The sequence below is a fragment of the Mauremys reevesii genome, linkage group 2, assembly GCF_016161935.1.
Source record: "Mauremys reevesii isolate NIE-2019 linkage group 2, ASM1616193v1, whole genome shotgun sequence".
Taxonomy (NCBI): Eukaryota; Metazoa; Chordata; order Testudines; family Geoemydidae; genus Mauremys; species Mauremys reevesii.
In genome coordinates, this window is record NC_052624.1 from 279,045,809 (window position 1) to 279,068,992 (window position 23,184).

At 49.1% G+C, this 23,184-nt stretch overlaps 2 protein-coding genes across 5 annotated transcripts; both read right to left on the bottom strand.

The window, feature by feature from the left end:
* Positions 1–8,133: 8,133 nt before the first annotated feature.
* Positions 8,134–9,351, bottom strand: LOC120399591. The gene is made up of 2 exons (XM_039528017.1): positions 8,892–9,351; positions 8,134–8,754 (listed from the first exon to the last, which is right to left on the bottom strand). Exons 1-2 carry the CDS (start codon positions 9,081–9,083, stop codon positions 8,299–8,301), a joined length of 648 nt encoding a protein of 215 aa, XP_039383951.1. The 5' UTR covers positions 9,084–9,351; the 3' UTR covers positions 8,134–8,298.
* Positions 9,352–11,045: 1,694 nt separating this feature from the next.
* Positions 11,046–18,782, bottom strand: LOC120399593. Of its 4 annotated transcripts, XM_039528020.1 has the most exons (5): positions 18,613–18,782; positions 15,086–15,134; positions 14,804–14,858; positions 13,904–14,005; positions 11,046–12,215 (listed from the first exon to the last, which is right to left on the bottom strand). In XM_039528020.1, the coding sequence occupies exons 1-5, from the start codon at positions 18,709–18,711 to the stop codon at positions 11,051–11,053; spliced, it is 1,470 nt and encodes a 489-aa protein (XP_039383954.1). In that variant the 5' UTR covers positions 18,712–18,782; the 3' UTR covers positions 11,046–11,050. The 4 variants fall into 4 exon arrangements, with proteins under 4 accessions (XP_039383954.1, XP_039383956.1, XP_039383953.1 ...); XM_039528022.1 differs by lacking the exon at positions 13,904–14,005; XM_039528019.1 differs by lacking the exons at positions 15,086–15,134; positions 18,613–18,782 and having other exon boundaries at positions 14,804–15,045.
* Between the last annotated feature and the right edge of the window lie 4,402 nt (positions 18,783–23,184).

The following is a 23,184-nucleotide window of genomic DNA, read 5'->3' on the forward strand; positions in this document are numbered from 1 at the left end:
TTTCAGTGTAGGAGCCGTGTTAGTCTGTATCCGCAAAAAGAACAGGAGTACTTGTGACACCTTAGAGACTAACAAATGTATTTGAGCATAATCTTTCGTGGGCCCACTTCATCGGATACATAGAATGGAACTTATAGTGCGGAGATATATACACATACAGAGAACATGAAAAGGTGGGAGTTGCCCAAGCAACTCAAAGAGGTTAATTAATTAAGATGTGCTATTATCAGCAGGAGAAAAAAACCAAACTTTTGTAGTGATAATCAAGATAGCTCAATGGATCGTGTGGTGTGTCCTGGATGGAAGCTGGAGGCATGTAGGTAAGTATAGCGGTCAGTAGGTTTCCGATATAGGCTGGTGTTTATGTGACCATTGCTTATTAGCACAGTAGTGCCAAGGAAATGGAGCGCTTGTGTGGATTGGTCTAGGCTGAGGTTGCTGGTGGGATGGAAATGGTTGAAATCATGGTGGAATTCCTCAAGGGCTTCTTTTCCATAGGTTCAGATGATGAAGGTGTCATCAGTGTAGCTCAAGGAGAGTAGGGGCGTTAGGGGATGAGAGCTAAGGAAGTGTTGTTCTAAAACAGCCATAAAAATGTTTCGCATACTATGGTGCCATGCGGCTCCCCACAGCAGGGCCACTGACTTGAAGGTATATTGTCCACAAATGTGAAATAGTTGTGGGTGAGGACAAAGTCGCAAAGTTCAGCCTCAAGGTTTGGCATGTAACTAGTTCACAAAACTGAGGGGGGGAGGTGTTGGGGAAATTCAGGGGGAGTGTAGGGAAATCCCTGGAGGTACCATTTGAAAACTAACAACTCTCTGGTCAATAAGATCATGATGCAACATTACATGGTGGGTTATGAGTTCCCCCTGTACGACAGTACTTGTGAAAACCTGACAGCCCCTCCTAGGCAAATGCTGTTAAAGAGGTCTGTCCTAAACAAAGGAATGGGGGTTTATATAAGCAGCAAACAAGGTCATCAAGATAGCAGGGGAAGGAGATGGTAATGAACAGAGTAATTTACATTTCAGCAAACACAAGTGGAGGGAGGGGGAGAGCACATGTACTGTTAACAGACCCGGGTTGCTGGCAAGCAGGATCAAACCTGGGACTTTTGGAGCTTAGGGCATGATCCTCTACTGCATGAGCTAAGAGCCAACTGGCAGTTAGCTAGGGCTGTAGGGCAGACTCATTTAACTGTCTCTAAATGGTCTCAGTGCCACTAGAGAGGACAGAACACCACACCCGGGAGGTGTGTGGGTTACATACTTCCCCTCGCTGAGGAAGCACATCCTGAGCTCAGAGACTTCCCGGTTAAAATCCCAGATGAGCCCCGACTTGTAACATTGACAGACCCCTGTTGGTGGTGAGCGGGATTGAACCTAGGGCCTCTGGAACTTACTGCATGAGTCTCTACCGCATGAGCTAAAAGGCTGCAGCGCAGACTCATTTTAGCTCTTTCTCATTAAGTGGTCTTGGTGCCACTAGAAGGGACAGGACACCACACCCAGGAGGTGTGTGGGTTACACACGGAGCCTTCACCACCAGACTTCAGGTCACCTTCCTCACAGCTTGGATAAACTTGGCTTTGAGGGGATCCTTTAGAACAGTGGCTCTCAACCTTTTCAGTCTACTGTGCCCCTTTCAGGAGTCTGATTTGTCTTGTGTACCCCCAAGTTTCACCTCACTCAGAAACTACTAGTTTACAAAATCAGATCTAAAATACAGATGTGTCACAGCACACTCTTACTGACAAATTGCTGACTTTCTCCTTTTGCCTGTATGAAATGTTAACCTGTACTTATTTCGCTAGTGCTTGTTATGTAGCCTGCTGTAAAACTAGGCAAATATTGACAGGAGTTGTGGACCCCGTGCCCCTGGTTGACAACCACTGCTTTAGAAGAATCAGCTTCCAAGACTCAAGGGGCTAGAAAAGAAAGGGGCAGACAACCCCACATTCTTTCACCTAAGAAAACAAAACCACCAGCACCTTTGGGCGCCTGGAAGAGAGCCTGAGCAAGGGGGGAGCCAGGCACCACTTTGCTGGGAGACTGTGGCTGAGAGAAACCATCTTGAAGAGAGCCCGTGTGAAATAAGGCATACAGTTATATTGGTGAGAGTAATTAATCATTGGAACAATTTACCAATGATTGTAGTGGATTCTCCATCACTGACAACTTTTAAATCAAGACTGGATGTTTGTCTAAAAGAGCTGCTCTAGGAATTATTTTGGGGAAATTTTCTGGCCTGTGTGATACAGCAGCATTCCGGCCTTGGAATCTATGAAAGCACCTTCCAAAGGGCAGCACGGGTTAGTAGACTATTAAACACATGAGGAAACTGAGGTACAGAGAGGCAACTCATCCAGGCTCATGCAACAGGTCAGTAGCAGAACTGCGACTGCACTGAGGTTTCCTGACTGCCTAGCCAGTGCTCTGCCCATTGGAACACACTGTCTCCTCGATAGTACATTACATTCCCTGCAAATAAATTCTGAAGAAGGAAAGGAGAGCATTCACGCTAGCAATCAGATTTCTTGGAGTTCTGCTCATCCAATCAGGGAACAGAAGTCAAGTCATATGACCCGAGTGTCCAATCCACACACTGTGAGTTTTAACTAGCAAACTGATTCCTGAAGCAGAATTATTCATTGAACTCCCCCCGTGATTATTTTTGAAATAGGGATAAATTTGAGTGCCCTGGAAGCTTTTTAGGGAGAATTTGTGAAGAGGAAATGGGATGGGTTCACAGCTTAAATTACTCCCCAACAATTAGTTGCTTGGCTGTAAATATAAGTGCTTCCATACCCCGCACATATCGGCAAGTACTGCTGACCCAATACATTCAAACAAGTCAGGCCTCCCAAATCATGAGATTTTAAAATCATCTGGGGGATTCTTTTGATTTGCCTTATACTTTTTGAACCATTAGGGTTGAAGCATGACGGGCTAGACATTTACTATTTTTTAAATGAAAGTGGAGATTCTTGCGTGCTCGGGGATGGCCCCACTCCGGGGTACTCTTTCTGCACCGGCCGCTTCCCTACCCCTGATCAGCACATTAAGTTCAAACCAAATACAATTTATTGAACAGCAACTGTAAGGAAAACAGGGAAAAATGGAAGAGGGTTAAGGGGAACAAGGGACCCGCCCTGTGAGCTCGGGGGCACCACAACCAGCGTCTCTGGGACGTGAGGGCAGATCACAGCCTGTTCCTCACACTCCTGGCTAGTCACACCATCAGTCTCATTGAAGCCCCAGGCCCTGCTTTCATCTTGGAATCTGGGGTTAAACGTCATACCCCAAGGAGAGTCTCTTATCATCAGTCTCTGTGTCCCAGGACAACAAGCACTTGTTCTCAGCCACTTTGGCCCATGCTTACAAGGCCCACTGGTTGCTAGGGAGATGGTGGAATTAGTGGGCCCCTTCTGTTAATGGGCATGCTGGCAGGGTGGGATTCAGTAGTATGGAAATCGGAAATAGTATAAGGGACCTACCATCAATCAAACCCTAACCCTTCTCCTTGGCCACTTAAACCCTGCCCCTTGACCCCTTAAGCCCCGACCACCTGTCACTGGAAGTCCCACCCATGGGGAATATGACTTCTGGGGTCAAGGAGGACACATAACCGGAAGCCAAGGGTGTCATGTGACCCCTCTAAGAACTCCTCCCACTGCCCTCTACCAATCAGGAGGGGGTTCGCCCCCATAGGCCTACCTGGAGAGGGGATTTGACCAATCAGGGGTGTTCCGGGGCATGGTGACCCATCCGGAAGTGGTTCGTGTGACCCCTCTAAGAACTCCTCCACTGCCCTCTGCGAATCACGATGGGTTTCAGCCACACAGCACCACCCTGAGAGCAGATTTGACCAATCGGTGATGTTCCAGAGCGGGGTGACTTGCCCAGAAGAGAGTCGTGTGACCCCTCTAAGAACTCCTCCCAGCGCTCTCTGCCAACCAGAGCGCATCACCATCATCCCATAAGACCCAGCAATCGGAGCAGAAGAGGCCATCTTTTACCAAGGACGCGTGCTTTAGAAATCGTGGAAACATGGACTCCTTCACCACCCTGGTGAGAACTTCAGACTTTGTGTTAGCCCCGAGGGCCTTTGGACTTGTGTGGAGAAAGCGCTACATGAGTGACAGTTCCCATGAGGGCCCTTTGACTCAGCCATTGATGGATACGCCAGAACCCGAAACCCAAACCCTCGTGAGGCACCCCAATGAGCATGAAGGCCTCTCATTTAAATGTGTCAATATGAATGTGTCCCCCTTCATATTTGTGTTAGTAAAAGACGGTACCAGTAACAGTCATTTCTACACAGGCAGCTCTGTTAAAGAAAATATATTACACCCCCGGGGAAGTTGGGCGCTTCGGCGGGTGAACCCTCTTTCTCAAGTAGCCAGAAAGCATAGCAAAACTTTGAATAGAAGACAGGTAACAGCTTGCCTTTCAGACAGGGACACTTACACTTTACACATTTCCACCCCACCATCAATCTCAGCCTGGACCATTCCACACAAGAGATCCACTTCCTAAACACCACAGCACTCATAAACGATGGCCACATAAACATCACCCTACTGACCGCTATACTTACCTACATGCCTCCAGCTTTCATCCAGACCACACCACTCGATCCATTGTCTACAGCCAAGGTCTACGAAACAATCCCATTTGCTCCAACCCCTCAGATAGAGACAAACACCTACAAGATCTCCATCAACCATTCTTACAACTACAGTACCCACCTGCTGAAGTGAAGAAACAGATTGACAGAGCAAGAAGAGTATGCAGGAGTCACCTAATACAGGACAGGCCCAACAAAGAAAGTAACAGAACGCCACTAGCCATCACCTTCAGCCCCCAACCAGCGGCGTATTATCGCCTAGGCCAACAAGGCTTAGGCCTAGGGCGGCAAATTTGCTCACGCCCCCTCCCCAACTCTGCCCCTTCCTCAAATCCCTGGCTCGCCTCCTCTCCCAGGCGCCCCACGCTTCCCCCCTTCCACCTCCCTCCCAGGCTTGCCACGCTAAAGTGCTGGGAGAGAGGGAGAAGTGAGTAGCGGCACATTCAGAGGAGGCGGAGCAGAGGTGAGCTGGACCCACGGGTGCGGGGAGTAACCTGGGGGCCGGGAACCGCTCCCCGTCCCAGCTCATCTCCACTCCACCACCACCATCCCCCGAGCATGCCACAACTCCCCTTCTCCCCACCCACTCCCAGTCTTGCCGCGGGGGAGCAGAGGTGGGCTGGCGCGCGGTGGGGAGGGGGCGCGGCAATTTTTTGAGGGCCTAGGGGTGGCAAATTTGTTAATCCGCCACTGCCTCCAACTAAAACCTCTCCAGCGCATCATCAAGGATCTACAACCTATCCTGAAGGACGATCCATCACTCTCACAGATCTTGGGAGAGAGGTCTGTCCTCGCTTACAGACAGCCCCCAATCCTACAGCAACCACACACCACACAACAAAACACTAACCCAGGAACCTATCCTTGCAACAAAGCCTGCTGCCAACTCTGTTCACGTATCTATTTAGGGGATACCATCATAGGACCTAATCACATCAGCCACGCCACCAGGCACATCTACCAATGTGATAGATGCCATCATGTGCCAGCAATGCCCCTCTGCCATGTACTTTGGCCAAAGCGGACAGTCTCTACGTAAAAGAATAAATGGACACTAATCAGACATCAAGAATTATAACATTCAAAAACCAGTCGGAGAACAATTCAATCTCCCTGGCCACTTGATTACAGACCTAAAAGTCACAATATTACAACAAAAAAACTTCAAAAACAGATTCCAACAAGAGACTGCTGAATTGGAATTAATTTGCAAATTGGACACCATTAAATTAGGCTTGAATAAAGACTGGGAGTGGATGGGCCATTACACAAAGTAAAACTCTTTCCCCGTGCTTATTATTTCCCCCACTACAGTTCCTCACATCTTCTTGTCAATTGCTGGAAATGGGCCATTTTCATTACCACTACAAACAGTCCTTTTTGTCCACTGCTGATAATAGCTCACCTTAACTGATCACTCTCCTTATAGGGTGTATGGTAACAGCCATTGTTTCTTGTTCTCTGTGTATATCTATATCTTCCTACTGTATTTTCCACTGCATGCATCCGATGAAGTGGGCTGTAGCCCATGAAAGCTTATGCTCAAATAAATTTGTTAGTCTCTAAGGTGCCACAAGTACTCCTGTTCTTTTTTGCACTTTACACAAACCGGCTCAAATACATTTTAAAAGAAACAAGACCATTGGTTCAGATGTGGATGTGCAATGGCAGGCAAATTTGGTGGATATGCACCAGTTCTCCAAATGCAACAGCGGTTTTAAGTACATCTTAACAGTGATAGACATTCTATCCAAATATGCCTGGGCCTTAGGTCAAAAACACAAGACGAGTGGTGAGGTATCCAAGGCCTTTCAAGCTATTTTCAGCAAAGGTCGCGTGCCTCTCCCTTTGAGAAATCTAAAACCAAAGGAGCTTTTGAAAAAGGTTATGAATAGACCTTTACTGATGAGATATTCATTGGGCATGCCTAGTCCTGCTCAAAACATGTTTCAACAAGCACAGACATGTATTTTGTGATAATTTTCACAGCCATGTTACCCAATAAAGCACCCCAGGTGAGGGGTTTAAAGACAATTGATGTTTGGTGTTTGTTTTGTTTTTTTTAAAAAAAAGACCAATTCAGAAAAAAAGTACACAGATTATTATTTTTTAATTGAAATAATCGCTCGTGAGGTCCCGTAAATAATCCCCCCAAGGGGGATTCCACTTACCCTCCCTTTTCACAAATATCACCAAGTCAGTGTCGTGGTACAGGCACCACTCTTGCAACCTCTCTAGGAGGTTGTATAGTTCTAAGCGGGCAGAAGCGGTGGTGAAACAGGCTATGAAGACATTGGTATTGCCAGAGACAGAGTACCGGTCTTTTGCGAGCTTCCAAGACACACATGCGGTTTCATCGTCGATAAACTCACAGGATGAAACCTTGTAATGGGGGGAAAACAGGTACTGAAAGAGTGGAGAAATTGGAGAGGGTCCAGAGAAGAGCAACAAGAATGATTAAAGGTCTTGAGAACATGACCTATGAAGGAAGGCTGAAAGAATTGGGTTTGTTTAGTTTGGAAAAGAGAAGACCGAGAGGGGACATGATAGCAGTTTTCAGGTATCTGAAAGGGTGTCATAAGGAGGGAGAAAACTTGTTCACCTTCGCCTCTAAGGATAGAACAAGAAGCAATGAGCATAAACTGCAGCAAGGGAGGTTTAGACTGGACATTAGGAAAAAGTTCCTAACTGTCAGGGTGGTTAAACACTGGAATAGATTGCCGAGGGAGGTTGTGGAATCTCCATCTCTGGAGATATTTAAGAGTAGGTTAGATAAATGTCTATCAGGGCTGGTCTAGACAGTATTTGGTCCTGCCATGAGGGCAGGGGACTGGACTCGATGACCTCTCGAGGTCCCTTCCAATCCTAGAATCTATGAATCTATAAATCTATAAAATCATAAAAGGAAAAAGATACAGATGAGAGCTAGAATTGGTTAAATGGAATCAATTCCATACAATAATGGCAAAGTTCTTGTTTCAGGCTTAGAACAGTGATAGAATAAACTGCAGGTTTAAATTAAGTCTCTGGAGTCCATCCCCAGCTGGGACGGGTCATCAGTTCTTTGTTCAGAGCTTCAGTTTGGAGTAAAGTCCCTTCAGAGGTAAGAAGCAGGATTGAAGACAAGCTGGAGATGAGGCATCAGCCTTTTATAGTCTTTTTGAGGTGTAAGAACACCTCTTTGTCCTTACTGTGGAAAATTACAAGCAAAATGGAGTCTGGAGTCACATGGGCAAGTTCCTGCATACTTTGCTGACTTACAAGGTGCATCTGCCTTCTCTCAATGGGTCAATTGTGTAGCTGATGGTCCTTAATGGGCCATCAAGCAGGCTAGGCAGAGCTAACACCAACTCGTCTGGGATGTCACCCAGAAGCATAGCATAAGTTTGAGATACAGACAGGATAGAGCCAATATTCATAACTTCAACTAAAAAATGACACGTTGATACAGACAGCATAATCATAACCAGCAACCCATAACCCTTATATGACCCCCTTTACAGAAGATTTGGTGCCACTACAGGACCTTGGTTGCAATCATATTCTATACGGTCCCAGTTCAAGTCAAGAATGTGACACAGGCATCTTCCGGTTTGGTCATTTTCTTTAAAACACGGCCAGGGTCTGCACTAAATTGCACAGCATTTATCAAGGTCACCCCTTACGCTAAATGTTCTTGGGTAAGCACAGACATTGCAGAGCATAACCTATGGCAAGAACAGCGTTTAATAAGCTTTCCAAACATAACTCAGCACACAGGCGCCGGAGCTTGAAGTTTAGATCTACTGAAGTCCAAGTCACACAGTCATGGTGCCGTTGGGCTGCCGCATCTATCACACAGCCCTCACAATCTTCAAAAAGCTTTTCCCTAAGGCACTGATTAAGGACAGCATAAACAGCAACGCGTACAATAGTCCGTGTGACTTTTTTACGCTCACGACGTGGCCTTGGCTCAGTTATTTCCATGCCAAGTCTCCTAAACTCCTCATAGCCGTCATCCTTGGAGTCCTCTTCAACAATTTGTACCGGCATTGAGCAAAAACAAGGAGAGCCCGGTTCATCTTCGCTGCTTGATGCAATGCTGTCCAGGGCCTCTGGGTCCTCTAGAAAGGCATCGTCAAGCTGTGGAGAGATTTTCAGAAAAGAAACAGTGTAAGTTCCCACTCCTTGTTTTTAAATATACACAACCCACCCCACCCCCCGGTTCCTAACCCCATTACACCCCATCATCAACAGTCACTTCTTAATCATTCATTTACCTGAGCAATGTCTTTTCCGTTCACCTTGTCCTCCGATGATTCCCCTGAGCTGCGTTCACCTTCCACCTCTAGGGGGGTGGAAAATGAGAGGCCATCACACTCATCGGTGTGCCTCACGAGAGTTTGGGTTTCGGGTTCCAGCGTATCCATCAATGGCTGAGTCAAAGGTCCCTTGTGGGAACTGTCGCTCATGTAGCGCTTTCTCCACACAAGTCCAAAGGCCCTCGGGGCTAACACAAAGTCCAAAGTACTCACGGGGTGGTGAAGGAGTCCATGCTTCCACGATTTCTAAAGCACGCGTCCTTGGTAAAAGATGGCCTCTTCTGCCCTGGTGCTGGGACTTATGGGGTGATAGTGTTGCGCTCTGACTGGCAGAGGGCGCTGGGAGGAGTTCTTAGAAGGGTCACACGACCCTCACCTGGACAGGTCACCTCGTCCCGGAACACCACCGATTGGTCAAATCTGCTCTCAGGTTTGTCCTATGGCCGAAACCCATCGCGATTGGTAGAGTGCAGTGGGAGGAGTTCTTAGAGGGGTCACACGAGCCACATCCGGATGGGTTACCCCACCCTGGAACACCCCTGATTGGTCAAATCCCCTCTCCGGGTAGGCCTATGAGGGCGAAACCTCTCCTGATTGGTAGAGGGCAGTGGGAGGAGTTCTTAGAGGGGTCACATGACATACTTTGCTTCCGGTCATGTGTCCTCCTTGACCCTGGAAGTAATACCCTGTGGGTGGGACTTCTGGTGATAGGTGGGCGGGGTTTAAGGGGTCAAGGGGCGGGGTTTTAGGAGTCAAAGGGCCGGTTTGTGTTTGATTGATGGTAGGGCCCTAATAGTACTACTGGACACACTTTGAGGCCCTTGCCTTCCAAAAGGGTGGCTTTGTAAATTTAGTGTCAGCTCTTCTTGAAGGAAGGATTGATTCTTGAACGGCATGAAGTAAAGTAATAAATCCAGTGAGCTAGCCACACGTTCAATCTCATCCAAGCTCCCAGGCCCCCCTTCATCTTGGAATCTCGGTTTAAATGTCATACCCCAAGGAGAGTCACTTATACATCAGTCTCTGTGTCCCAGGACAACAAGCCATTCTTCTCAGCCACTTTAGCCCATGCTTTCCGGGCCCACTGGATGATAGGGAGAGGTTGGAATTTGTGGGCCTTTTCTGGTATTGGGCATGCTGGCAGGGTGAGATTCAGTAGTATGGAAAACGGACACCCTTGGAGGCCCTTGCCTTCCAAAAGGGTGGCTTTGTAAATTTAGTGTCAGGTGTTCTGGATCGAGGGTCCTTGGACATTCGGGACTTCACTTTGTGTTGCAGCTTGCTGAAGGTTTGCTTCAGGCACATGAACATCTTTTGGAGAACTTTGCTCCTTGAAGGGGATGGTGTCCTAGCTCTGGAGGCCTTTGGTGACTTTGAGGGAGAACCGTCAGGACTCCAACTTGCTTTCTCCCCAGCTTGCGAAAGCCCTGTTGTACTCGTTGCAACGGACACCATCTTTGGTTGCTTGCGGGGAGCCCTTTTCCCCATTCCATCCTGCGTCTTGCTCTTGTCTGCTGGAAGGAGCCACAGCACTGGCATCTTATTGCGGTTGGATGATGCTGAGGAGTCTCCTGGAGTCCATCGCTGTGGAATTCCATGGGATCTTCCCGGCAAGTCAGCACCTGCAGAGCCAGCTGGTCTCTTTTGTCGATGCTTACCACACTTCTCGCAGACTCTGATTGGTGGCTGGTCCCTGGAGAGCTTTGAATTCACAGTTCCATTGAACCCATGTGAATGCATGATGTCTCGAACACCATGCAGCTCAGCAGATGTCTCCTTTGGAGTTTTCTCACCCTTCCTCTTTCCTGGATATGCCTTGCGGCACTGCTGGCAAACTGAGACCTGGCCCGCCAAGGGGCGGGAGCTGCTCAACATTTCCGTCAGCTGCTTGATCTGCAGGTCGTGTGCAGCCTGCCCAGCAAGGAGAGAGTCAAGGGTGGATCTTGTTAGCTGCTCAGAGCCTGGTGCCTCTGGGGCAACCTGGTGCCATTGGGTCCTGGGAGGATCTGCCCTGCTCTCACCTGCTTGTGCCCCTGGCTGCAGGCAGGAGCCTTCTCCCAAGAGAACCTTCCTCTCCATGTGCAGCTCCAGCTTCTCTTCAGTCCCTTTGGTGCCGCTCACACTGGTAAGGGCTTTCTCAACTCGCTCCTATACATTTGGAGTGTCGCTGCGAGTGTCTTCTCTGCTACTGTGGTTCCTGGAGGTGGCGATGTCAGACCCACCCCTGCTGGCAGAGTGCAGCGCTGTGGGTTAGTCTGCTTTCCTGCCGCGCCATCATTCCTGCCCGTCTCCAGGGTGATATCTTCCACTGGCGTTGGAGGACGTGTGGAAGAAGAGGAGCTTGTGCTTCGCCTCCCCGTCTGCAGGAAATCGGTCTCCATCTCACTGAACTCCACACGGGCTCCCCTGGCTGGGACGGTGTGAGGCAGCTTTGCCAGGGGCTCTGGGTCCAGGGTGAGCAGCCCCCTCTGCATGACCGGATGCTGATGCCTTATGTGGAGTTCGATGGGGTGGGCAGGCTGTTGTCCCATCGTTGGGAATGCCGCTGTCCTGTGCTTGCCTGGCTCCCTAGGGGGGTGGAGTGGCCCAGGCAGGGCAGTCTCTCTCCGGAGGGGAGCATCTCTGTGCGACTCTCGCACCATCTTAGGAAAGGCCTTCGTTTGGATCTGCCAGCATTTCTGAGCCACGTGATCCTGCAGCTTGACCACCGCTGTGGGCACAAGCCTGGCCAGGATGGCATCAGAAGATGCCATGATCCTGTGGGCCTTTTGGGGCAGGGGTCCCCGGGGGCAGACACATGGCTCCTGGATCTCCTGTGCACGCTGAGGGCTGGTGTTGGATCTGAAGGGCTCCGGGACCTTTGCTGGAAATCCACATTTGGACGGATCTGGGTCTACTTCCAATTGCTGCTTGGTGTCCCCCTCACCCAGCAATGGCTCCCCTGGGATGGGGGTTTGTGGAGCCCCCAGTCGCCTCTGCAGATGCTTCTGCCGGATGTTGAAGTCTGAGCTATGGACTGAAGTCTGGTCCAGACCCATGGTCTGCTCTCCCCGGTCTTGTCTGCTGTGGGCAGGGGACCTGGAGAGAGGCTGGGCTTGGATGGGATGAGTGGATCCTTCCCAGCTCGTGAAGGGCATGATCTCCCCTGTGTGGCAGAGGGGCTCCGACTGAATGATGGCGACTTCTCTCAGGGAAAAAGAGCTGGGACTCCAGAGGGCAGAGGTGGTGGATTCCATAGCGGAATAGGAGAACTGGCTCATCGCGGCTGTCGCCACACTCGGCCTGTGGGAGAGAGCAGACAGGGACAGATGGGACATGGCCCTGCTGAGCAAAGGCAGGGCTTGGGCACAGCCTTCCAACAGTAGTGCAATGGGGCAGTGCCTAGGCATGCCTTGCACACCACAGCCTGACACAAGGACATCAGCTGGGTAACGAAGGACTGAGAGGGGGAGCCGGCACTCATTTTATCTAGAACGATAACCCCTTCGTCACACGCACATGTGCAGCACCTAGCACAATGGGGCCTTGAGCATGACTGGGGACCTAGTGTTATTTTAATAGAAAGATTAGCTAACAACAATTGCTTTGGGTGAGGAAGACGTGAGCATGTGTGTGTAACCCTCGCCAGAGGAGGTTGTGAAGGCCAAGACTATAAACTATAAAAGGAACTGGATAAATTCATCAATGGCTATTAGCTAGGATGGGCAGGGATGGTGTCCCTAGTCTCTGTTTGTCTGAAGCTGGGAATGGGCGACAGGGGACGGATCATTTGATGATTCCCTCTTCTGGTCATTCCCTCTGCTGCACTGGCATTGGCCCGTTTTGGAAGACAGGATACTGGGCTAGATGAACCTTTGGTCTGACCCAGTCTGCCTGTTCTTATGTTCTTACATTCTAACCCACTGGAAAACTGTCCTCTTCTAATGGCTGATACACTAGAGGCTAACAACCTACTATTGCTCCCAGTTAATGGAGTTTCTCTGGTGGTGGGGGACTGTGCTATGGTCCTGAAAGTCCTGGGTTTGAACCCAGCTGATGACTCATGTTTGGGGTGTATCACGTGGTGCCCCACTCACTGCTTGTCTGGAGCCTACTCTGGGGATTAGCTCTCGAGGTCAATGCCCCTTCCAATTGTCGCATGTGGTCACATCATCTCTCTGTCATTCCGGGAACTGCAGTGTCCCCTTCTTGGCTAGGCCACTCAGCGTTTCCCCCTCTTCCAGGGTACAGTCCTTCACTTGCCTGTCACTCCCACAGTGACCCAGACAGTCCTCCTGTTCACTGCCCCGCCGGTCTGGGCCGTGCCCTCGGTGGCTGGTAGGGAAACCTGGGCCCACACTTCACACCGGGCTCCAGGCCAGGGACCCTCAACCCAGCAGTTCTGGGCTTTCCTCTCCCAGCCTGGACTGCTTCCTACTACTCCTGGTTCCCCTCCTTGCTCTGGGTGCACCAGCTCCAAACACTCCCCCCTCTTCCCAGGGAGGGGCTGCCCTTTCCCAGCCGCAGCCCCTGTCTCTTGTCAGCTTCCTGGCTTTATCGGCCCCGCCTATTCCTGCCCAGCTGAGCCTGCTTACAATCAATTCCCTGCTCCCTGGCTCTTCCTCCACGTGCATCCTGTGGAGTTCATGGGCCTGCCTGGCCACCTGAGCCCCTTCCAGTCCTATGTGTGGGGTGGACACCCCCTCACAGCGTGTCATTGGATTGCTTTTTCTTTCAGACACAGCACGGGCAGGTTCTAGACAGTCGCCTGCTGGCAGATATTGCCGTACAGAGGGATTTGATCCTACTCACAACCCCAACTTGTAGTCTCTGCATTTAATTTCTGATAATCCCTCACCTCACTTTCACTGGTATCTCAGCTGTTATTTTAGGATCCTGGAGTGTTTGGTTTTCCCTGCTCCCTCCTCTCTACATTCATTATCCCCTCCCACCCAGCCCCCAGTCTGGTGCCCCCCGCTCAGTTGCCTTACGGTATCAGAACTGCATCCAGGTGTCTGCCCACGTACTGTAGCCTCCTCTCAACCAGCCTGAGGCGCTGAGCCAAGGGGAGCTTCTCCAGGGGCACAGGGCAGCTGTGGAACAGAGAGAGCAGATAGCTGAGTGCAGGCCCTGCCCGCAGGCCCTCTTTTACCCAGAGGGGCGGCACCGAAAGGCTCCCTGTCCCCTTCTCCACTGAGGCAGCCTCCTCCCCTGCAATACCCGGGCCTTGGATGTTCTGGGTTGGGGTTAGCTGGATTGTTAGGTGATCCCTGTCTAGTGCTGAGGAGGTGAGTGTCTATCCTGCTGGCTGCATGTGTGTCATGTCCCTTCCACAGAAGCTAATCAACATGTAGGATAACAGCCTACTCTAGCTACCAACTATGCAGCTACTTCTTTAGCTCCAGGATTCAAATCCTCCGTGGAACCTATGCTGGGGGACTGGAGGAGGGGCCATTACCCAAGTGCTCCTGAATCCCCTACTCACCGTACCAGAAAGGCCAGCCTTCCTCCTGACCTCTCCACCTCACCTCCCCGGGGTGCATGGGGCTGCTCCCAGAAAACATTTTCTCCCGCTCTTGGCAGGAGAGGATGGTCCAGTCCAGTTGACACAATCTACCCCTCCCCCCCACTGCCCCAGGTTAAAGGAGCCGTATGACGCTTGAAGAAGGGAATGACCCATTGTACAAGGCGTGGGGGTGGATTAGAGATGGCAACTTCTGCAGGGTGGGAATGAATTGCAGGAGTCTAAAGGAGAAGAGTTGCCTGCGTGGTACATAGGTCGGGGCAGGGGATAGATTACTCGGGCTACTGCCCCTGGGTGGGGATGAATTGCATGACGCTAAAGGAGGGGACTGACCCACTGCAGATTTATGGAGGGGGGCATTGCTTACCACGTCTCTGGGGATGCACCAGCCTCCTCCAACTCTTCCGCACAGCATCCAAAAGCTGCCAGAAGTGAGACATAAAGGAGACATTGAGCTGCTTGGGCACCCTCTGCCCCAGATTTCAGAGGCAGCCTGTGAATGGAGCCCCAGCCAGTGCCACCGCAAGGCTCTGGGCACGACTGTGCCTTCGCAGGAAGAGGGGAGGCAGGTGGGGGAATAGACCCTATTTCTCTGCTTTGCATGGGGCCTGAGTCTGCCACCGCAGCTGTGGGGTGAGGGGCTGCTTACCTTTCGCTTTCTTTTTTGTCTTTCTGGGCCTCCTCTTCCTCGGAGAAGCCTGCCACACACAGAGAAAGCAGCAAGGTTAGAAGAGAACTCCTCAATAAACCTGGGAGAACAATGAGCCAGAGGTGATTGCCATGTGGGGCCAGAAGGAAATTTTTCCTTCTGGCAGAGTATTGCACTCTGAGGCATCATGAGTAGGCATTGTGCTTTCCTATGATGCAGCCAATATAGGGCACAAAGCACAACCCATAACAGGGGTCACTGCAACACTCCAGGGGTTGGAGAAACAGGGATTGCTGGTACCAGGAGCCTGCAGAGTTTATAAGCACTGAAGGAGAGAGCCTGCAAAGTTCTCTCTCCAGCAGAGATGATCAAACTCTGCAGGTTTTAGGATTGCAGAGTATGCAACTAACCCCAGATACCATGCACGGAATTCAGACCCTAGGGGAGAAATCTGACATCTGGACAACAGTGTTTGCTAGATACATATTTAGGGAATGCATGATATCGGGGTTTTCTCTGCAGCCATTTGGGATGGCCATGCTACTCCTGAGTGATGAAGCCATGAATGGCTTATGCAAATCCTCCCAGACAAGTGCTGCTATAACCCCTAGCTCATCCTTAAATGGCAGCTGTTTTACACCAAAACACAACAACAACAGTTTGGCATGAGCTCAGTCCACTTGCCTGAGAGCTGCAAAGTTTCTTGAAGGTAAACTGCACTGCTTGCAGCTTAACTAGCCAGGTATTCCTTTCACAGGCTAGATCTTTCTCGCTTGGGCTCGGCCCCTTCCCTCCTCCCCCACAGTTTAGTTCCTTTAGTTCTCCAGATGTTTTCAGCAGGCTTCCTTTTGGGGCAGGGAGGTGGTGGAGAAGAACCTAGATTAACTCACTTCCAAGCCTTCACTAGGATTTGACTATGACAGGAATCCTTTGTCTCCCAGTTTGACCCCACGCCCCTCCATCCTAGTGGAAAAATACCACTAGTCCAAAATGATGTCCATCTGAGGGAACTGGGATTGTTTAGTCTACAGAAGAGAAGAATGAGGGGGGATTTGATAGCTGCTTTCAACTACCTGAAAGGGGGTTCCCAAGAGGATGGACCTAGACTGTTGTGAGTGGTAGCAGATGACAGAAGAAGGAGTAATGGTCTCAAGTTGCAGTGGGGAAGGTTTAGGTTGGATATTAGGAGCAACTTTTTCACTCGGAGGGTGGTGAAGCACTGGAATGGGTTCCCCAGGGAGGTGGTGGAATCTCCTTCCTCAGAGGTTTTTAAGGGCAGGCTTGACAAAGCCCTGGCTGGGATGATTTAGTTGGGAATTAGTCCTGCTTTGAGCAGGGGCTTGGACTAGATACCTCCTGAGGTCCCTTCCAACCCTGAGATTCTATGGATTCTATAATTCTATGAGGTGACATGATCACATGACCCTGCAGTGTCAAAGCAGCATCCCAGGAAGCTTCTCAGGAAGGAGGAAGATTAGCATCTTCCATGTCCTATTGTCCTTCCTAATGGCCCATCCAGGCTGATTGCCTACTGTTTGGGGGCATTCCCCTGGTGCAAGCGCTTTTGTAATTGATACAGAGCCCATATTCCTAACTTCAGATACAGAAATGATACATCCATCCAAATAGGATAATCCCATTCAGTAAATCAGAACCTTTCCAAGGATATCTCACATGACCCATCTTGCATAAAACATACCGTAGTTATGCCATATTCCTAGAACAATATTTCTATGAAGAATATGGGGCGTAATGTCACAGGGGTGAAGAAGCATGTGGACAAGGGCGATCCGGTGGATAGAGTGTGCCTGAACTTTCAGAAAGCCTTTAACAAGATCCCTCATCAAAGGTTCTTAAGCAAAGTAAGTTGTCATGGGATAAGAGGGAAGGTCTTCACATGGACCACTAACTGGTTTAAAGATAGGAAACCAAAGGTAGGAATAAATGGTGAGTTTATGAAGAGAGATAAATAGCAAGGTCCCCCAAGGATCTCTACTGGGACCAGAGTTGTTTGACATCTTCATAAATGATCTAGAAAAGCGGGGAAACAGTGAAGTGGCCAGATTTGCAGATGATACAAAGCTAAAGATCGTTAAATCCAAAGCTGAATAGGCCCTCCTTGTTCCCAGATGTATAACTCTGTGTTGGGCTGTGTGAAAATGCATTTTGTTTGAATGGGCCCCATTTGCCAAACAAACTCTCCAGAACTCTCTGTCTGACTGCCCTGTCCTCATCGTTATTTGCCATTCTGCCAATCTTCATGTCATCAGCTCATTTTTATCAGCATCAATTTTGTATTTACTTCCAAGTCATTGAAAAATATTGAATAGCATCAGACCTAGTACTGATCCCTGCAAAGCCCCATTAGAAACACCCACATTTGATGAGCCCTTTGACAATTACTTTTTGAGATCTATCAGTTAGCCATTAGCCTGTTCTCAATCCCTTTAACCTGTGCTCCATTGATATTGTATAGTGCTAATTTTTAATCCAAATGTCCCGCGGTTCCTGGATGCCTAAACAGGGGAATCTCAAGTTGGAGGAGAGAGGTTATTTTACCTCTGTATTTGGCACTGGTGCAACCACTGCTGCAATTCTGTGTCCAGTTCTGGTGTCTAACATTCAGGAAGGATGTAGATAAATTGCAGAGGGTTCAGAGAAGAGCCATAAGAATGATTAAAGGATTAGAATACCTGCCTTATAGTGATAGACCTTAGGAGCTCAGTCAATGTCTCTTAAAGAGGTTAAGGGTGGTTTGAGGAAAAGTCTATAAATACCTACATGGGGAAGAAATATTTACAAATGGGCTCTTCAATCTAGCAGAGAAAGGTCTCACATGGTCCAATGGCTGGAAGTTGAAACTAGACACATTCAGACTAGACAGAAAGCGTCCATTTTTAACAGTGAGAGGAATTAACCAGTGGAACAATTTACCAAGGTCATGGTGGACTGATTCTCCATCACTGGCAATTTTTTAAATCAAGATTGGACATTTTAATTCAAGGTATGCACTAGGCATGATTGTGGGGAAGTTCTTTAGCTTGTGCTAGACAGGAGGGTCAGACTAGAAGATCACAATGGGCCCATCTTGCCTTGGAATCTGTGAAAAACAGCACCTTCCAAAAGTCTAAGTTTGTCACATCTATGTTTGACATGGCCCATTTTCCATGAAACATTGTTAACCTGCTTTGAATATATTCCCGTCCTTTAATTCTTTATTGATTGAATCCCATATCAGTTTGTCCATTATTTCAGGCTAAGTGGCCTATAAGAAGCTGGGTCAACCTCCTGAACCTTTTTGAATATTGACAAAACATTAGCACACTTCCAGCCTTCTGGAATTCCCTCAGGAATCCTACATTGGTTAAAAAATTAATGTCCGTGGGCCAATAACCTCCTGAGCCAGCTCTTTGAGGACTCTTGGGTGGAGATGATCCGAGCCTGCTGATTGAAAACAACTTCTGTTTGGTTCCTGCATTCAGCTGGCATCAATCCAGCCTTTCCATCTCTCAAGGAGTCTCACTTACCTCAGATCTGGCAAGCCTGATCACAGCATAATACACGAAAAAGAGCAGCAGGATGCTTAGGCAGGAGGCAGAGTTGAGAAAGAGGAGGAGTGATCTCATTTTGCCGGGCTCAGGCACTAAGAATCACAGTTACGCTCAAAGCAGCACCAAGTAGCCAGGCTACACCTGAGGGCAGGTTGCTGCTCTGGCATCAGGCAGGCGCTGATGTCGTCTCTAGGTCACAATGAGGCTGCTCTCCTGTAATCTCCCTCTAGCCTGTGAGGTGTCAATGCTGTACATAGATCAGGAGATAGGATGGGGCAATCGCCCAAGGGGGCTGAGCTGCTGAGCTCAGAATAAGGCAGGAGAGAGGGCATCAGGTTTCCCAGGAAAACCCTGGGTCTTTTCCGAGCTCTATGACTCTCAAGCCCCTAGGCAAGGGACATTTTTTCCCTACTTGTGGGAACTCCTAAAACCCCTGTGACTGAGGCAGAATCTCCCAGCCTGAAGTGAGAAGCAGCCCTGAAGTGATTATCTAGTGCTACGAGGGCACAAAAACGTTCATGGTATCGGCAGCCCAAGCATTCCAAACCCTTGAGCTGGGCCCCAACTAAATCATGAGATCTTCAAAAAACATTCATCTGGGGAACTCTTCATTTGCCTTCTGGTGTCTGTGCCTCTAGGGTGCACTCAATTCACGTTCTCCAGCTTCTCTTTGCATCCACGAGGGATTAAAATTGGCTAACAAATAAAATAAAATAAAGAGCAGAGATTCTCAAATAAATCACTTGAATGCAGCAGTGGGCGCTTTAAGAAAAGCACCCTATATCATAAGATAATAAAGAGCCCTACCTCTTATTAACATCTTCAATCAGTAGCTCTCAAAGCACTTTACAAAAGAGGTCTGTAGCATTAGCCCCCTTTTCGAGATGGGAAACTGAGGCACGGAGCAGAGCAGACTGGATACTGGGCTAGATGGACCCTGGGTCTGACCCAGTGTGGCCGTTCTTATGTTACAGCTGTTCAGTCTCCTTGATACCTGTGATGTCATAATCCTGCTCAGTTCTCCAGTCTTCCATGGAGTCTGGATGGAAAGACAGGGTAGATGTCACCTAGTGAGCTGGGCCTGTGAGAGTAACCTGTGTTCAGGCAGAGAGGGGCTCCTGGGAGAGCAGAGTCAGGGCTCCGTTAAAGAGCCGGAGACAAGGGCCTGGCCTGAGTGTAACCCACCAAACTTTGATTACATCCGTACCCGTAATAATTCCATTGTATTGCAGGGACAGTGAGCAGGTTCAGTCTGTTCCGACAGCGGAACTCCCACCTGTGGAGAACACCACAAATATGCAAATTGGCACAGTTGGGGATGCCAGTAGCCAGAGTTGCTCCGATTTGGAGGAAAGACACCACAGTGTAGTAAAGCTGCTCAGACTAAACAAAAAAATTCTTCTGTTGATAAGACGACAATCTGTGGGTTAACTAAGACGCCTCATAAATCGAAACATGCTCTTATCATTACAGCAATACAGCACATAGTGGTCAAAGAAAAAGAACAGTATCTAACATACAGATTTCTTCAGTACAGAAAGGTACACGGGCCACTAATCCTACGCATTGAAAGCATGCGCTGCTCATTCGGAATTTATGTCCTCACACCCTCCCGAGCTGACCAAGCAGCAAGCACCCTGTTCTCTGAATAGGCTGGGATCCTTCTCCTGGCAGTTATCTGCTTGCTGCAGGTAGCCAAAGCAGGCCTGCGAACATCAGCCCTCAGGGCAGAGATCTTCAGCGCCCTTCCGATATGGCTGTCTCTCTCTGGGGCTGGCTGAACTGGGGGAACAGGTTGGCACCCCCTTTTTTTAAAATTTGGGAGTGGAATTGGCCCTCCACCCTTGGAGATGCCCTACTGAGCATGTGTGACCCAAAGCAGCCCTCTAGTCACACCCTACATGCGATGGTAATAATCTTTGTACAAAATATGCCTTGTGAGGTCCTCAGGCTGTGCTCTAGTAACCCCCCTGCATTGTAAGCCTGGGTTTATCATTGCTGGGCTGGGTCTCACGGCCAACATGTAACTCCAACAGACCACAGTCGTCAGCAGGATTGAACATGGGATCTGTGAAGCTCAGTATATGTGCTTCTACTTCATGAGCTAAAAGCCATGTGGTTCTTAGCTAAGGCTGTAGCAGACTCATCAATCTCTAGCTAGGCTGGGCACCACTAGAGGGGGACACAGACTGGGCTGGATGGACCTTTGGTCTGACCCAGTATGGCCATTCTTATGTTCTTATGTTCAGGTGACACAGGCCTGTGACTGCAGAGCGGAAGCACCAGACTTCACGTCCCTGCCACCATAGGGACGGAGGGTGTCTGATTCATGGAGTAAGCATGCCATATAGCCCATGGATTCATCGCATGGGATTACACTGCAAGACTACTCAAAAACTAAATCTCTTTACTGAGTGGAGCTCCAAGCAGGAGCAATCACACCAGGCAGCAGCAGATGCCTGTAGGTTTCCAGGTGGCACTGAAGACGCTGCATAACACCTGGAGCTCTAAAGACCGCATTGCATGGTCCCTCCACTTGAACCTCTCCTCCTCCCATAATCCCCCATAATCCATGGGGCTGTGCTATGGAGGCCTTGGACAGGCCATCCACATGAGGGTGAATGTCACCTGTCCCTCATGTCAGTGCTCGAGAGCCATTTCCCTGGTGGTTTCACACAGAATGACATCCGGGGAGGTCTCTCTTCGGCTGTAATTACTGGCATTAGTCACCGGAGTGCAGGGGTTATTGGGGTGACTTGTTTCCCCACCCCTTCCTGGGTAACAGACTCCAACACAGCCGTACTCCAGTGGCCTTATGCCAGGGCTTTGGCCTGACTCCGGCCTCAGGGGTCCTTCCAACCCTTATAGCGGGCGGCTTTCCAGCCTTGGTGGCTGGCAGGGAAAGCCAGGCTGCCCCTGTATTCTGGGTTCCAATCCAGGGATGCTGAAGCAAGCAGTTCAGCTCTAATCCCTCTCTAGGTCAATTCCTCCCTCAGCCAGTCTCAGTTTAGGCCATCCCCAGGCCATCCCCGGGCTCACCCCTCCACAGACTCTGCCCCCATCCCAGGCTCTGCAGAGTTCTCTCCAGCTCCTGTATCGAGCCACCTCCCCCAGCCCTACCTCTTATTAACATCTTCAATCAGTAGCTCTCAAAGCACTTTAAAAGGAGGTCTGTTCATTCCCTCTGAAACACCTGGCATTGGCCATTGTCGGAAGACCGGATACTGGGCTAGATGGACCTTTGGTCTGACCCAGTGTGGCCGTTCTTCTGTTACAGCTGCTCAGTCTCCTTGATACCTGTGATGTCATAATCCCGCTCAGTTCTCCAGTCTTCCATGCAGTCTGGATGGAAAGACAGGGTAGATGTCACCTAGTGAGCTGGGCCTGTAAGAGCAACCTGTGTTCAGACAGAGAGGGGCTCCTGGGAGAGCAGAGTCAGGGCTCCGTTAAAGAGCCGGAGACAAGGGCCCGGCCTGAGTGTAACCCACCAAACTTTGATTACACCCGTACCCGTAATAATTCCATTGTATTGCAGGGACAGTGAGCAGGTTCAGTCTGTTCCGACAGCGGAACTCCCACCTGTGGAGAACACCACAAATATGAAAATTGGGACAGGTGCGGATGCCAGTAGCCAGAGTTGCTCCGATTTGGAGGAAAGACACCACAGTATAGTAAAGCTGCTCAGACTATACAAAAAAATTCTTCTGTTGATAAGACGACAATCTGTGGGTTAACTAAGTCGCCTCATAAATCGAAACATGCTCTTATAATTACAGCAATACAGCACATAGCGGTCAAAGAAAACTGAACTGGCTGAACTGGCAGAACAGGTTGGCACCCCCTTTTTTAAAATTTGGGAGTGGAATTGGCCCTCCACCATTGGAAATGCCCTACTGAGCATGTGTGACCCAAAGCAGCCCAATAGTCGCACCTACATGCAATGGTAATAATCTTTGTACAAAATATGCCTTGTGAGGTACCCAATGGTTTCCCCAGGAATTGAAATTAGGGGAGGTGTTTGAATTTACAGGGCGGGGGTGTCAGGACCGATGAGATATATAAAAGAGATATGAATAAAGTAAATATTTTGTTAGGATGATGCAAATTTAACATAAGGATAATGGAAGTTACACCAAATCATATAACACGTCTAGATTTCTAAAAACATATACATTTTTTAAAAAAAATGTATTTAATTTAAATAGACTTTTGAAAAGTAAGCCATCATGGGATAAGAGGGAAATCCTGTCAAGGATCAGGAACTGGTTAAAAGATGGAAAACAAAGGGTAGGAATAAATTATCGGTTTTCAGAATGTAGAGAGAGAAATAGTGGTATCCCTGTGGGGTCGGTATTGGGACCATTACTGCTCAATATACTCATAAATGATCTGGAAAAATGGGTAAACAGTGGAGGTGGCAAAATTTGCAGATGGTACAAAACTATTCAAGGTAGTTAAGTCTTTCTCATTAAGTGGTCTTGGTGCCACTAGAAGGGACAGGACACCACTCCCAGGAGGTGTGTGGGTTACACACAGAGCCTTCACCAC

Coding starts and splice junctions, on each gene's coding strand:
- LOC120399591 (XM_039528017.1), bottom strand. CDS start 9,083: ATGAGCGACAGTTCCCACAAGGGACCTTTGACTCAGCCATTGATGGAT. Junction 8,755..8,891: donor ACGGAAAAGACATTGCTCAG/GTAAATGAATGA, acceptor ATCTCTCCACAG/CTTGACGATGCCTTTCTAGA.
- LOC120399593 (XM_039528019.1), bottom strand. CDS start 15,039: ATGCAAAGCAGAGAAATAGGGTCTATTCCCCCACCTGCCTCCCCTCTT. Junction 14,006..14,803: donor GGTGCATCCCCAGAGACGTG/GTAAGCAATGCC, acceptor TCTGTTCCACAG/CTGCCCTGTGCCCCTGGAGA. Junction 12,216..13,903: donor CTGGATGCAGTTCTGATACC/GTAAGGCAACTG, acceptor TCTCTCCCACAG/GCCGAGTGTGGCGACAGCCG.